The following is a 15,376-nucleotide window of genomic DNA, read 5'->3' as shown; positions in this document are numbered from 1 at the left end:
AAGACTCCAACAAAGACATTATGGCCAGAAGTGTGTTAAACTAAAAAAACTCACCTCAGAATGACTGAACTTGTCGAGGTGATAGAAATATGCTATATGCTGGCTGGGTGCGGTGGCGCACGCCTGTAATCCCAGCACTCTGGGAGGCCAAGGCAGGCGGATCACAAGGTCAGGAGATCAAGACCATCCTGGCTACACAGTGAAACCCTGTCTCTACTAAAAATACAAAAAATTAGCCGGGCGTGGTGGCGGGCACCTGTAGTCCCAGCTACTTGGGAGGCTAAGGCAGGAGAATGGCGTTAACCCAGGAGACGGAGCTTGCAGTGAGCCGAGATCATGCTACTGCACTCCAGCCTGGGCGACAGGGCGAGACTCCATCTCAAAATAAAGTAAAATAAAATAAAAATAAAAAAAGAAATATGCCATATGCTGGCTGGGCAGGTGGCTCACTCCTGTAATCCCAGCACTTTGGGAGGCCGAGGTGGGCGGATCACAAGGTCAGGAGCTCGAGACCAGCCTGGCGAACATAATGAAACCCCATCTCTACTAAAAATACAAAAATTAGCTGGGCATGGTGGCATGCACCTGTAATCCCAGCTACTCAGGAGGCTGAGGTAAGAGAATTGCCTGAGCCCGGGAGGTGAAGGTTGCAGTGAACCAAGATCACATCACTGCACTCCAGCCTGGATGACAGAGTAAGACTCCATCTCAAAAAAAAAAAAAAAGAAAGAAAGAAAAAAGAAAAAGAAATATGTTATATGCTGATTATGGTAGAGGTTATGATGACTATATATAAATTTGTCAAAATTAATAGAGCTGGACACTTAAAAGGGTAAATTTTGCGGTATATACATTATACCTCAGGCCCGGTGCAATGGCTCACACCTGTAATCCCAACACTTTGAGAGACTGAGGTGGGCAGATTGCTTGAGCCCAGAAGTTCATGACCAGCCTGGGCAACATGGTGAAACCTCGTCTCTGCAAAAAATATAAAAATTAGCTGGGCGTGGTGGTGCACACCTCTAGTCCCAGTTACTCAGGAGTGTGAAGTGGGAGGGTCACCTGAACCTGGGAAGGTCAAGGCTGCAGTGAGCCATGATTGAGCCGCTGCATTCCAGCCTGGGTGACAGAGTGAGACACTGTCTCAAAAAAAAAAATTAAAAAATTAAAAATTAAAAAATATATATATATAGAAAATAACAGTAAAACAGACTTAAAATCCTACCCCAGAATTGAGTGCCTGTCTCCTAGCATTGTAGCTGGCTCTCCTTCCAAAAATACTCTTACCCAAAGGTCTAAATAGAACTTAAACTCTTTTCAACTATAAACTGCACCAATAGAGAGGGGCAAAAGCAAAGAAATTCCAAAATGAAATTCTATTTTAAATTATTTGACTTCAGAAGATATTTATGCATTTATGTTTTAACACTGATATCTGAGCTTCTCAGAATTCACCTCAAACAAAATTCTAAAACCATACCATGAAGATCTTATTCAGAAAGAGCTGAAACCCTGGTCTGTCTTTCTCCTGACCTAGCTTTACATTCCCTTGGCAACCTCTTCCATACTTGAGGGGTCTGATGATCACGCTCACTATGAATATTCCACCCACAGCACCCACAGGAGAGGTGGCTACATAAAAATAAGATATGGCCACACAGTTTCTCTGCTCATAAAAGTGGCTCATGACTGCAGCTTAGTTCCAAAAATCCAGAGGACTGAAACGCAATGTTAATTCCACTGGACATGAACTTTAGGACTGCTGAAGAGCTTCCAAGCTGATTTTTATTTGATAACTTGTGGGTACAACATTAAACCCAGCAAATAGAAACCTAAAGCACTGGCCTTTCAAAAGGTTCACACCTCAGCCATTTGGCCGTTTGCCTCTTTTCAAAGGAAGCTGCATTACTCTGCCATCTGCCCATGCTGGGGACGAGTCTCTTCAGTGCCAAGCACTGAAGAACGGCAGGACCCAAATGCACACATCTTGCGGAGGCCTTCTCACTTCAGCTCATCTTCTCCCCCACCCCCGGCATTTTGAAGAAGAAAAATCATAGTTTCTAGGATCTAGAAAAAGAAAAACATCTGAATCCAGGGAGAGCTGTTCGAGAGTGCCAGAATGGTTTTTCCTGGCAAATAAGGGGGCCTCATGGCTGGATGCTTGGAAAGGTAAAAGGTCTAAAGTCTAGGAAGCCAAAAGGCTACTAATAAATATGCATGCTTCTTTCTCTCTTTGGGGAGACAAGCCTAACTACAAACCCAAAGCAGTATCTGTCTCAAGGATCCTGACAGCATTCTAATGGCAGTCATTCATGAAAAAACCAATCTAGATGACTATAAAAAAAAAAACAACAACAACAAAGCAAGGTACTGATTAACATAAAATTGAGGATGGTGGTTACCTGGGGGAGGGGTAAGATGTAATTAGAAAGCAACACTCTTCAAAGGTACTGATAACATTCTATTTGTTAAGTTTAGTGATGGGTACCTATGTTTGTATTTTATTATTATTCAAAGACATACACTTTATATATCCCCTTTTGTATACATGAACCATTTGGAATGATAAAAGGCCATTCTAAGCTGACACACTATATTTTGGAGAGCAATATGAACAATGGAATTTCAGATAACATTTTAAACTAACCCTCTATACTACATTCCCGTGTTACTTATTCTTCCTCAGATCACCTCAACAAACATTAGGGTGCAAAGTTATAATACCCCTCTATCTTTGCCAGTAGGCCACTTTCATCTTAGCAGCAACAAAGACTGGAGGAGTAGGGTGGGACAGAATAGCATTTGGTGGGCTGTGCTTCAGGTGACAGAAAAGGACAGGGCAGAAGGCCTTAGGCAAAGGTCTTTGAGGCCAGCAGTCCTTTGTGTCAGCTAAATTACTGCCTATGCTGTAGGTAACAAAAAAACAGGATGCCTCTGTCCACTTTTACCCTGCAAATTATTAACTGTACTGCAACAGATTTATGGGATAAAGGAGTTAAAAGCATTAGACTAGACAGAACAACAACATATAGATGTAACCATTGGCCGGTTTTAAAATTCCTTGAAACCTAAAATAAAAACAATGAAATAATAATAACCTATCTTGCTCATAAATCCCCTGTACTGATGCCCTAAGATTTACACATGTCCTTTTCTAAAGTAACTTCCAAACTAGGATGTCCAAACACCAGATTTTATGGCTCCAATGTACCTCTGCCCCTGCTAAAGCACACAGTGCCAAGTCAGCCAGCCTGTGCCATTTCCAACACGTCATAAGCCAGTGTCTGTTCATGTGCTACAGGCACAAAAACCATGTGTTCATTTTTAGTTCCAATACACAGACATCTGTGCAGCAAGGTCAGATCCAAAACTCCATCATAAACCAACTAAAGAACCTACAGAGGGAACTTCCAGGGAAAAAGCCAAGAGGCATGGTTCAAGGTCTAAAACCTTAGAAACGATGTTGGCAGACAGAATGTTAAGGAGTGAGAAGCACGGCACAGGACTCAAATGGACAGAGATTTTTTTTTTAAGCCCAGGAGTTCGTTCTAAAGGAGAGCTGGCAACCACAACCACTTCATGGAAAAAATAGTTAAAAAGATCAACAGTGTGTGGACCCAAAACCCAAACATAAAATCAGAACTTCCTCATCACACCATAAAATCATTTTGCTCTCAGCATGTCATGCTATTACTCAAAAAGATCCCTTCAGATCTGAAGACCCAAGGATACAGTGAAAAAGATTTCCCACGTCGGCCAGGTCTGTCCACGACAGCAGGGCCCCAAATGGATGCCAAAGCAGTCTGCCTCTCTTTCCAGAATTCTATATTTTGTTTTTTTTCCCCCAAATAAATAGATAGGAAACCACTACAGAACCATCCTCCATTTCTCCACCTCACTACCATGAAGATAGCCAGTAATAGCCTCATCTGTTAACTTGGTAAAAAACAAATCTTGAAAAGTGAACAAGGTACCTATTTCCAACCAAGTGTGTATTACGTGATGATTCAAAATGGTCAGATCAAATTAGATCTCTCACCAAATCCAAAGGAAGGCAATCAGCTCAACATATGAGAAACAGACATGGGAACTCCACTGGTTTTCCTGAAATAGCAATGCTAGATTACACTGAGGACCACAGGCATCAAGCCCAGCTCTTTGAATTCCAACATATGTGTGTTATAAGCCCTAGCCCAGTTCCCCAGAACAGAAACCTGATTAGTTGCTGGGCCCATTTCTTTCTTTCTTTCTTTCTTTTTCTTTCTCTCTTTCTTTCTCTCTTTCTCTCTTTCTTTCTCTCTTTCTCTCTCTCTTTCTCTCTCTCTTTCTCTCTCTCTCTTTCTTTCTTTCTTTTTAAAGAGATGGAGTCAGCTGGGCGTGGTGGCTCACGCCTGTAATCCCAGCACTTTGGGAGACTGCGGTGGGCGGACTGCCTGAGCTCAGGAGTTCGAGACCAGCCTGGGCAACACAGTGAAACGCTATCTCTACTAAAATACAAAAAATTAGCCAGGCGTGGTGGCGTGTACCTGCAGTCCCAGCTGCTCGGGAGGATGAGGCAGGAGAATGGCTTGAACCCGGGAGGCGGAGGTTGTAGTGAGCCAAGATTGGGCCACTGCACTCCAGCATGGGCAACAGAGCGTGACTCCGTCCCCGCCCCCCCCCCAAAAAAAAGATGGAGTCTGGCTCTGTTGCCCAGGCTGGAGTACAGTGGCACATCATAGCTTACTGTGCTCTTGAACTTCCTGGGCTCAAGTAATCCTCCTGCCTCTGCCTTCCGAGTATTGGGACTACAGGTGTGCGCTACCACACCCAACTGGTGGACCCATTTCTTACCACAATTAAAAAGAGTTATCTAAGTTCGTCAGACGTGGTGGCTCATGCCTGTAATCCCAGCACTTTGGGAGGCCAAGGCAGGCTGATCACCTGAGGTCAGGAGCTCAGGACCAACCTGGCCAACATGGCAAAACCCCAGCTCTACTAAAAATAAAAAATAAAAAAAATGAGCCGGGTGTGGTGGTGGGCCCCTGTAATCCCAGTTACTGGGGAGACTGACACAGGAGAATCGCTTGAACCCAGGAAGCAGAGGTTGCAGTAAGCCAAGACCGCACCACTGCACTCCAGCCTGGGCGCAGGAGAATTGCTTGAACCCGGGAAGCAGAGGTTGCAGTAAGCCAAGATCGCACCACTGCACTCCAGCCTGGGCGACAGAGCAAGACTCCACCTCAAAACAAAAAACAAAACAAAAAGAGTTCTCTAAGCTAACTCATACTACACTAAAGACAATATATCCAGGTAGGTCCACTTACCAGACTCAAAAGCAACTAAAAGGAAGTTTTGCTTAGTGCTAAAATATGGGAATTGTTAAACCTTCTAAAATGATTGTAGGAAGGCAGATGTTGGGAATAGCAAAGGGAATTATGCCCAGAGGTTACTGTAAATGCCCCAAATTATACAGCAAAGACTACAGAAGCCCATAATTAACTCCAATCAACAATGAGGACAAAGGCATATACCCTTTGGCAAAAGACTGAAATTTCTCACCATTTCCAGGTCCTACCAATCAAAACAAGAGAACAAGCTAAAAATCCAAACTCATCTTCCCACTATTGCGGACTTAAGAGGTGCAGATCCACAGAAATCACAACTACCCTGGCCAGACTCACCAAGTTTCTCACAGCTGCGAGGCTGCCAGCAAGACTGGCACATAGTAAGCTGTTGAAAAGCTCACAAGCAGCACCAAATCCTAAGCATTAAAAAATTTACCAGCTCAGTCCTATTACTTATCTTCTAAAAAGCACAAAATATTCCATCTAGATTTCTCTTCTCGAAAATCTACTCTTATAAGGACAGGAACAAGGCAGTCAATGCTCACCCATTTTACAGATGGGGAAAAAGGGAAGCAGGAAGATGACAAATTTGGTCATCTCTCAGCTGATGTTGGAATTTACATGGAATCTAGACTTTAACATTCTCTATACAGCATGCTGCCTCCAAACAGCAGTCAACCAAACGTTTATACACAAATAACTAGCTCTTCTCCAATTCATCAAAAAAAGCCCTTGGACCAAAAAATGTAATTCTCCAGTGCCCTGAACTAAGCTTCTTTGCAAAGCTACAGCCCAATTTGCTCTGCAGCAGAAATCTGTATTGTGCTTAGTGTGAGGGTTGGTGACAGAGCAGCCAATGACCATTAAATTCTGCTTCCAAAGGCAAAAAACCGTATAATGTTATATGCCTTTTCCTCTTCCTAATCTATTAGACGTAGCAGCTAATTTCACGCCACACCTCGTATTTGGCGTCTCTGGAATCTCAGACGAACTCCTGGTCAATATGGAACAAAGGCAAGACAAACCACAAGAAAATTAGCAATCTATCCCATGTCATTACCCATAGCTTTAATCCCGCCCTTCCCTGCATCTGATGAAAATTTCATCTGTGCTGGTAAGTGGAGCATCGAATATAGAGCCTACCACAAAAAAAGCTGTTTCAGCAGCCACCCACTTTTCAAGATCTGAACTCCCAGCATGAATTCACTGGGAGGCAAAGCAGAAACACCGGCCTACCTAAAGGGGCAACACACTGATTTCTTTAGAAAGTTTGGATTTGGCCTGATCCCCAAGATAAGCCCATGGCACAGCTCTTCAGAAAGGGCAAGAAAGCCAAATCCACCCAACATTTTCTTGTTGGAGTACCCAAGTTCCCTTGAAAACAGAAGTCTATGGATGACTGGTTCCCAGTTCAGGATCAACTGGGGAGCTTTTAAAAAATTCAAACTTTTAGGCTTTTCAAAAAGCTCCCCAAGTGATCTTAGTTCACAGTAAGGTTATCAATTTATACCTGTTCTTTAGCTTTGGTTTATGGCTGCCAGTATGTCTCAAGAATCCATCACGTAATCCACAACAAAACCCATTCCAATCTTTCTGAGAACCCGCTCAAAGAAGTACAAACCACAATGGCAGTTACCACAAGGTAACTCATTTCACTGACACCAAAGCTGACAGCTTTGTAAACCAACGCTACAGATGTAACACTCGTTGCCAAAGATCAGTCCACCCCTCAGAAATGCAGGAAAAAAACTCAACGTCTACGTTTGGAATTTTCATCAATTGGCCTAGAACTCATGTACCTGTCTGTACCTTGTCTATATCTTACTGGTACTTAGAATTCTCAAATGGCTTTTAGAGAGCGCAAAGCTATTTTCTCGAGACAGGCTCTCACTCTGTCACGCAAGCTGGAGTGCAGTGGCACGATCACCATTCACTGCAACCTCTGCCTCCTGGGCTCAAGTGATCCTCCTGCCTCAGCCTCCCGAGTAGCTGGGACCACTCCCGGCTAATTTTTTTGTATTTTTTTTTTTTTTTTAGAGATGGGGGCTACTTTTTGTTCGTTTGTTTGTTTTGTAGAGATGGGGTTTCGCATGTTGCCCAGGCTGGTCTCAAACTCCTGACCTCAGGCGATCCGCCCTCCTCGGCCTCCCAAAGTGCTGGGATTACAGGTGTGCGCCACTATGCCCGGTCTGCTATTTTCTATTCTCAGAGACAGTGGTCAGCACCTAAGTTTGATATGCCAAGTTCATCTAAGGGAACAACCAGAAAAACATTAAAACTTTGAATAGCGGTGTCCAATTGATTGCTGGCCTGCAACTGCATTTGAAGATTCTCCTGTCATTTGCATGCATGAGTGTGAAGGGAGGTGCGGTGCTGGTACACAGAATAAGCATGGCGGTCAAGATGCAATACCAGCTTTTTGCCCCAAAGGCCAAACATTTCCAGCAATCTCCCTTCCAGGGATAATGGCACACAGCCGCCTTGGAAAAACTTAAAAGCCATGCCAGGGTGGGGATGGGAGGATGGTCTGAAACCATCTTCCAACAAGAGAGATGCAAACCAGCTGAGAAGTGTCACGGAGTGTGCACTCTTTAAGAGTGAAAGCTGTTTCCACAATTAGCGCTGACCTTATGCGAGATGTTACCACCTTTGGTCCCAAGTCTCTGCCTCCTCCTGAAGACCCTATCTTAAGAACTGTCAGGATCGCGGTAGCAGTAGATAAAAAGGGAAACGAAACAAGAAAAGGAAGTTTGTCGGCCAGCCCCCGGCCGGTCTCACCTCCCCGCGTCCAGCTCCCGGCCCGCAGGGCCTCCCATGTCTGTCAGGCTCGCAGCTGAAGCAGCCAGCTCTCCAGAAGGCCTCTTGCCGGTCCCATCCCCACCGCCGGAGCCACCGTTGCAGCTCTTGGTGCGAAAGAGGCGACTGAGGCGGATTTTGAAGGAGCCCTTCCGAGAAGGACCCGCGAGTGGCCGGAGGGGCCCGGGAGGAGGCGGGGGCGGGGGAGGTTGCTGCTGCTGCTGCTCCCCTCTACTCAGGCGCCCCAGAGGGACCAAGTCCTGCAGCGGGAAGGGCACCGGAGGTAATTCAGGGCCTGGGGGCTGCAGCAGAAGCCGGCCGCCCCCTCCTCCTCCGCGACCCGGGCTGCTGAGCTCCTCTTCCGAGCAGCTGTTAGTCTCCAGGCTCTCGGCCTCCGATTCCAAGCCCTCCAGGACCAGCAGCGCGTCGCTCGTTTCCGTGGGGTCCTCCCCGGCCTGCGGGGCGGCAGCAGGCGGCTGGGGCTGCGGAGGGGGCGGCTGAGGGGGACACGGACACGGGCAGCAACCCCCACCGACTGTCTTGACCCCCGGCCCTGCCGGCTGCCCGAGCCCCAGAGCCGCCAACTGAGCCTCTAGTCCAGCCGCCGGGCCCCAGGTCCGCTCCAGCGCCAATCCCGGCGGCAGGGCCTTGGGGTCCAGGGCACAGCGGTGCCGGGGACACAGCAGTTCCGAGGGTCCCGGCTCCGGGGCCGCCTCCACGTCCTCCTCCTCCGGCGGCCGACCCACGTTGCGGAACACCATCAGCTGCGGCGGCCGGGAGCCCCGCGGGCCGGGCCGCGCGAGGAAGGGTGGCGGCGGGGTGCCATGGCCCGGGGGCGGTGGCGGCGGGCCTGGCTCGGGGGCCGCCTCTCCATAGCCGAGGAGGCGGCTCAGGACGCGGTACGAAGCGGCCGCCGCCGCCGCCTCGCCATCCCGGAGCTCGGCCCCCTGCATCGGGGAGAGGGAGGGAGGGCGGGCGGCTGGGAGCCGGGCTGGGGTGGGGACTAGGCTGGGCCCCGCCGGAGCCCCGCCCGCCGCGGCCCCCGGAGCGACAGCGCTAACGGCCGCCGCGGCCTCTGCCTCATAGAGGGGGGCGGGGGGCGCGCGGAGCCCAGCGCGAGCCCGGGCCGCGCTCCGCCACCGCCGAGCACCGCCCCCAAGCCGACGTCACTTCCGGAAGGGCTTAGCCACGCCACTTTCCCCAGGGCGTGCTCGCGCTGGCCTCCACGGCGAGTGACGTCGCGCGCGCCCGGGGCCGCTATTGGCGGTGAGCTGTCTGTTGGCTAGCGTTGGTCTCCTTTCCCAGTCCTTGCTTTTCACTTCCTGGGCACCCAGGCCCAGGCCATCCCATTCGGTAGAGCGGAGAGGCCTTGGAAACCATGGTCTGGTCCTGGGAGCGCGCCGCTGGCCTTGGGAGCACATATGGTTCTCCCACCTGCGCCGCTTGCGATGTGTGACCTTGGCTGAGTCATTTCATCATTAATCTGTATCTCCCTCCTGGCACCCAGTGAATGTTTGTAGAATCACTACATGAATCGTGTTCTAGACCCAGTGCTGTACTGATAAATGTGTAACAACCAGCTCTCTGGGGGGAGAAAGGGAATGTATGAACTTATATAGGCACATAAATTTGTCGTTAAGTTTTACTGACATAAAGGATGTGTAGTTCACAATTTACAATTAATAGTAAATTGGCAAATTCCATATAACTCTTTCTCACAGAATGCTTTCATTGATTTTTGCCAAACTCTTATATGGGTAGCCAAACTGATTGCAGTTGACCAAGGAGTGTAATTGTAAACGTGAACGTTGGTTGATAAAAGTGAAAAAGACAAAACTGGATTGTCAATGATGGGAGCAACTTCTTTGCTGAGTCAGAAAACGGTTTCAAATACTGGAAGAATATTTACTCAATTTTTGTGCTATTCATAATGTAACGGCTACAGACAACACATTAAGTTTTTATTGTTGTTGTTGTTGAGATGGAATCTTGCTCTATTGCCCAGGCTGGAGTGCAGTGGCGCGATCTTGGCTCACTGCAACCTCTGCCTCCCGGGTTCAGGCAATTCTCCTGCCTCGCTGCAGGAAATTTTTTGTATTCTTAGTAGAGACAGGGTTTCACGATGTTGGCCAGGCCAGTTTTGAACTCCTGACCTCAGGTGATCCACCCGCCTTGGCCTCCCAAAATGCTGGGATTACAGGCGTGAGCCACTGCGCCCGGCCTTCTTATCTTTATATAGGGATAAGGATTGCAATTTTGCTTGCTTGCAGGCATGTTGTGAGGATCAAATAAGATCAAGCTTTTCGTGTGGAGGAGGTGAAACTGGAGGGAGGGAGCCCATTGAAATAGTCCCAGTGGGAGATATTGAGAGATGCAAGGGAAAAGGAGGAAGGATCAGCCGCAGAACTCAGTGACTTCTAATACCTGAGGGTGCATTGAGGGGAAGAGGGTGGAGGGTTGAGTCCTGCAACCAGAGGGACCTTTTCAGAATGGAAATGTGTTCATAGCCTGTGATTAAAATTGTTCATGGTTTCCCATTGTTCTTAGGCTAACGTATGATCTTGTGATCTGACCCCTGTGTGATCTAACCCCTGCCTCTCTAGCCACATCCCTCGCTAAGCTCCACCTTGTTCTCTGTTCCCTGCATTCCCATCAGCCTTGCGGCAGGCTTCCACACATGTGGGCAAGAAAAGCTATTCCCTTTGCTTGCAAGACTTTTCTCTTTTTGCTAGTAAACTCCTACTCATCCTTCAGATTGAACTCACTCCTCACTACCTTAGGGAAATCTCCCTGCCTGGGCCATTCCTCCTCCCCAGGCTGAGATCATTCCTTTGTTGCACTTACTTGCGCAGGTGTAATTTGCAATCTGTCTGTGGGGTCAGTTGATTAAAAGCTGTCCTCCCTACTAAACTGTAAATTCTATGAGAGCAGAAGCTGTGTTTGCTTTTTGCCCCTTGTGGACTCTCCAGTGCCAAGGACAGTGCCTGGAATTGTTGTTCAACCTTAAGCCCTGTAAGAGTCTCCTGAGACAAATTCTGCACAACAGAATTAATTGTCTTTCCTCACACATAAAGAGACAAAGTAAACCTCAGTGAGTTATTTAGCTAAAGTCACTCAATTCAAAAGGATGCAGTGAAAATCAAAACCAGCTCTGACTCCAGATAGTTCATTCTCTTCCCCTGGCTGCCTCTCAGGTGTCACTCAGGTTTCTGAAGAAAAGAAGAGCGATTGAGAGGGGCATGTTTACCCACGTCTGTAATTCCAGCACTTTGGGAGGCCAAGGCAGGTCTTGGATCACTTGAGGCCAGGAGTTTAAGGCCAGCCAGGGCAACATAGCAACACTGTGTCTCTACAACAAATGTTAAAATTAGCCAGGCATGGTGGTGTGGCCAGATGTGGTCTCAGATACTCAGGAGGCTGAGGCAGGAGGATTGCTTGAGCCCAGGAGGTGGAGACTGCAGTGAGCTGTGATCACACCACTGCACTCTAGCCTGGGTGACAGAGCAAGACCCTGTCTCTATATAGATAAATGAATAAAAGAAGAGAAATTGCTATAGAATCACACAACACCTGAGGCCTAAGAAGACTACCCAAGATCCCTAGCTTTCTCTCTGAGAAATTCTCTGGCCTCAGAGCCCATTACAAGCTAATTACAGGCAAGGTCCCTGGCTCTTCATCGCCCTCTGCTGTCCAGCTGCTTTCCTGGCCACGGGAGAAGAGGACTGTGTCGATTATCTGGAGTATCTCTACTTGCACGGAGTGCACAGAGGTACAGAGGAACACACGCGAGCTCTTTCTAAGGCAGGGCAAGCCATGGGGTAGACTTTTCCCATTTCCATAATTGTCAATTTCCGTAGCCCAGATCCTGGAAAAAACATTGAAAGTTAAATTCCAAGCAAAGAGAGTGTATCTTTGCATTTGTATGACTTGAATTTGTGTTGGGTTTTTTGTTTGTTTTGAGACAGCATTTCATTCTTTTGTTTTTGTTTTGTTTTGTTTTGTTTTGTTTTTTTTAGATAGAATTTTGCTCTTGTTGCCCAGGCTGGAGTGCAATGGTGCTATCTTGGCTCACTGCAACCTCTGCCTCCCGGGTTCAAGCGATTCTCCTGCCTCAGCCTCCCGAGTAGCTGGGATTACAGGCATGCGCCACCGCGCCTAGCTAATTTTGTATTTTTAGTAGAGACAGGGTTTCTCCATGTTGGTCAGGCTCATCTCGAACTCCCAACCTCATTGATCCGCCTGCCTCAGCCTCCCGAAGTGCTGGGATTACAGGCGTGAGCCACCACGCCCGGCCTCAGAGTTTCATTCTTGTTTCCCAGGCTAGAGTGCATTGGTATGATCTCGGCTCACTGCAACCTCTGCCTCCTGGGTTCAAGTGATTCTCCTGCCTCAGCCTCCTGAGTAGCTGAGATTCCAGGCGCATGCCACCAGGCCCAGATAATTTTTTTGTTTTTAGTAGAAACAGCGTTCTGCCATGTTGGCCAGGCTGATCTCAAACTCCTGACCTCAAGTGATCCACCTGCCTCAGCTTCCCAAAGTGTTGGGATTACAGGCGTGAGCCACTGCGCCCTGCCAAATTTATGTTTATTGAGCTGATTTTATGTCTAAATACACCTCTTTCACTGAGCACTATAAAAGTGGCCCTCAGCCGAGCGTGGTGGCTCAAGCCTATAATCCCAGCACTTTGGGAGGCCAAGGCAGGCGGATCACTTGAGTCTGGGAGTTTGTGACCAGGTCGGGCAACAAAGAGACCCAATGTTGTGAAGATGTTGTGAGACCTCATCTCTACAAAAAATAAAAAAAATTAGTTGGGCATGGTGGCATGCACCTGTAATCCCACCTACTCGGGAGGCCAAGGCAGGAGAATCACTTGAGCCCAGGAGGCAGAGGTGGAGTGAGCTGTGTTCATGCCACTGCACCCCTGCCTGGGTGACAGAGTGAGAGACTCTGTCTCAAAAAAGTAAAATAGAAAATAAGGTGGGCACAGTGGCTCACGCCTATAATCACAACACTTTGGGAGGTTGAAGTGGGCAGATCACTTGAGCCCAGGAGTTTGAGACCAGCCAGGGCAATAAGGCAAAACCCCATCACTATACCCACCGCCAAAAAAAAAAAAAAAATTTATATATATATATATATATTTTTTTACCTGGGCATGATGGCACGCACCTGTAGTCTCAGCTACTTGGGAGGCTGAGGTGGGAGGATCCATTAAGCAAGCCCTGGAGGCGGAGGCTGCAGTGAGCTGTGATTGTGCCACTGCACTTTAGTCTGGGCGACAGATGCTCCAGCTTGGGTGACTGAGCGAGACCCTGTCTCAAAAAAAAAAAAAAAAAAATGGTCCCTACAGAGATAGAGTCCTAGTTAAAAACTTTTATGAAGGATGACTTAAAGAATTTAAGGTCTGGCACAGTGGCTCACACCTGTAATCCTCGCACTTTGGGAGACCAAGGTAGAAGGATCACTTGAGCCCAGGAGTTTGAGACCACCCTAGACAACATAGTGAGACCTCATCTCCACAATTTTTTTTGCGGGGGGGACGTTGTCTCTCTCTGTTGCCCAGACTGGAGTGCAGTGGCGCGATCTCGGCTCACTGCGACCTCCGCCTCCTGGGTTCAAGCAGTTCTCTGCCTCAGCCTCCCGAGTAGCTGGGATTACAGGTGCCCAACACCACGCCTGGCTAATTATTTTGTATTTTAGTAGAGGCCGGGTTTCACCATATTGGCCAGGCTGATTTTTTTTTTTTTTTTTGAGTCAGAGTCTCGCTGTGTCATCCAGGCTGGAGTGCAGTGGCGCGATCTCCGCTCACTGCAAGCTCCACCTCCCAGGTTCACGCCATTCTCCTGCCTCAGCCTCCTGAGTCGCTGAGACTACAGGCGCCTGCCACACACTCGGCTAATTTTTTTGTATTTTTAGTAGAGATGGGATTTCACCGTGTTAGCCAGGATGGTCTCCATCTCCTGACCTTGTGATCCGCCCACCTCGGCCTCTCAAAGTGCTGGGATTACAGGCGTGAGCCACTGCGCCTGGCCAGCCAGGCTGATCTTGAACTCCTGACCTCGTGATCCACCCACCTCGGCCTCCCAAAGTGCTGGGATTATAGGCGTGGGCCACCATGCTCAGCTTTTTTTTTTTTTTTTTTTAATTAGCCAGGTGTGGTGGCACATGCCTGTAGTCCCAGCTACTCAGGAGGCTGAGGTGGGAGGCTCACTTGAGCCTGGGAGGCCGAGGCTGTAGGAAGCCATGATCTCACCACTGCACTCCAGCCTGGCAATAGAGCGAGACCTTGCCTCAAAACAAAAAAATGATAAAGAATCTAAAGAAGTTCTGAGATTCATTTGGTCATTCAACAATGGACTAGGTTTGGGGATGCAGTGATAAATGAGACAGACACAATCCCTGCCCCTCTGGACTTTGTGGTTGATCTAGTTAGTCTTAATCATGCCACTTTCTGAATATATGAGCAAACGCAAATAATTAAACATCTCCGAACCTGTGTTTCATTTGTAAAAATGGGTCAGTAATAATCCCCCCTTGACATGGCTATTGTGGGGAATTAAATGAAAACTTACATGTAAAGGTACTTAATAAATTCTACAGTGCTATACAAATGTTAGTTAATACATTTTTTCCCAAGAGGCTTTTCATGATAATAAGTTACTATTGTCTTCACCCAGTGTGTTTTGTTGACCTTCAACTAACAGTAACCAGTAATAAATAACAAGAAATTGAATAAGTCACTCAGAAAGGCCAAGGAAAGAGCCATGGATGTGCAATACAGGTTTCTGCTCCCAGCAGTACCACTAACTGGCTGGGTGACCTCGTGAATGTCACTTTCCTTACAGTGTTTTAGTTTCCTAATTTGTTAAAAAAAAAAAAAAAAAAAAGTCTGGGCTATGGGCCCTGCTAGTTTTGCCATCATAGAGATTCCCCTGGGGGCTTGTCCTCTAGCCCCCCTATCCCCACAGCCTGGGCACTCCCACTTAGGTTGCACAGCACAATTGTTCTTTGCAAGGCCAGGCACAGTGGCTCATGCCTGTAATCCCCGCACTTTGGGAGGTCAAGGCAGGCAGATCACCTGAGGTCAAGGTTTCAAGATCAGCCTAGCCAACATGGTGAAACACCATCTCTACCAAAAATACAAAAAGTAGCCAGGCATGGTGGCACACGCCTGTACTCCCAGCTACTTGGGAGGCTGAGGCAGGAGAATCACTTGAACCTGGGAGGCAGAGGTTTCAGTGAGCCGAGATTGT

General features: G+C 47.9%; 1 protein-coding gene across 4 annotated transcripts in view; it reads right to left on the bottom strand.

The window, feature by feature from the left end:
- SOCS7 (suppressor of cytokine signaling 7) overlaps window positions 1-9,285 on the bottom strand; it is a 48,479-nt gene extending 39,194 nt beyond the window's left edge. Inside the window, exon 1 of one of the 4 annotated variants that reach the window (XR_009215177.1) lies at window positions 8,106-9,208. Coding sequence is in view for 1 of the 4 variants with exons in the window: in XM_032163395.2 (XP_032019286.1) it covers window positions 8,106-9,076 (971 nt within the window). In the remaining 3 variants the exon portion in view is untranslated. Of the gene's footprint in view, window positions 1-8,105 lie in introns of all 4 variants that reach the window. The other 3 variants (XR_009215176.1, XR_009215175.1, XM_032163395.2) reach the window with 3 other exon arrangements.
- Window positions 9,286-15,376: the final 6,091 nt, after the last annotated feature.

Source organism: Hylobates moloch, unplaced genomic scaffold (assembly GCF_009828535.3).
Source record: "Hylobates moloch isolate HMO894 unplaced genomic scaffold, HMol_V3 SCAFFOLD_10, whole genome shotgun sequence".
Taxonomy (NCBI): Eukaryota; Metazoa; Chordata; class Mammalia; order Primates; family Hylobatidae; genus Hylobates; species Hylobates moloch.
This window is presented reverse-complemented; position numbering and strand designations above follow the sequence as displayed.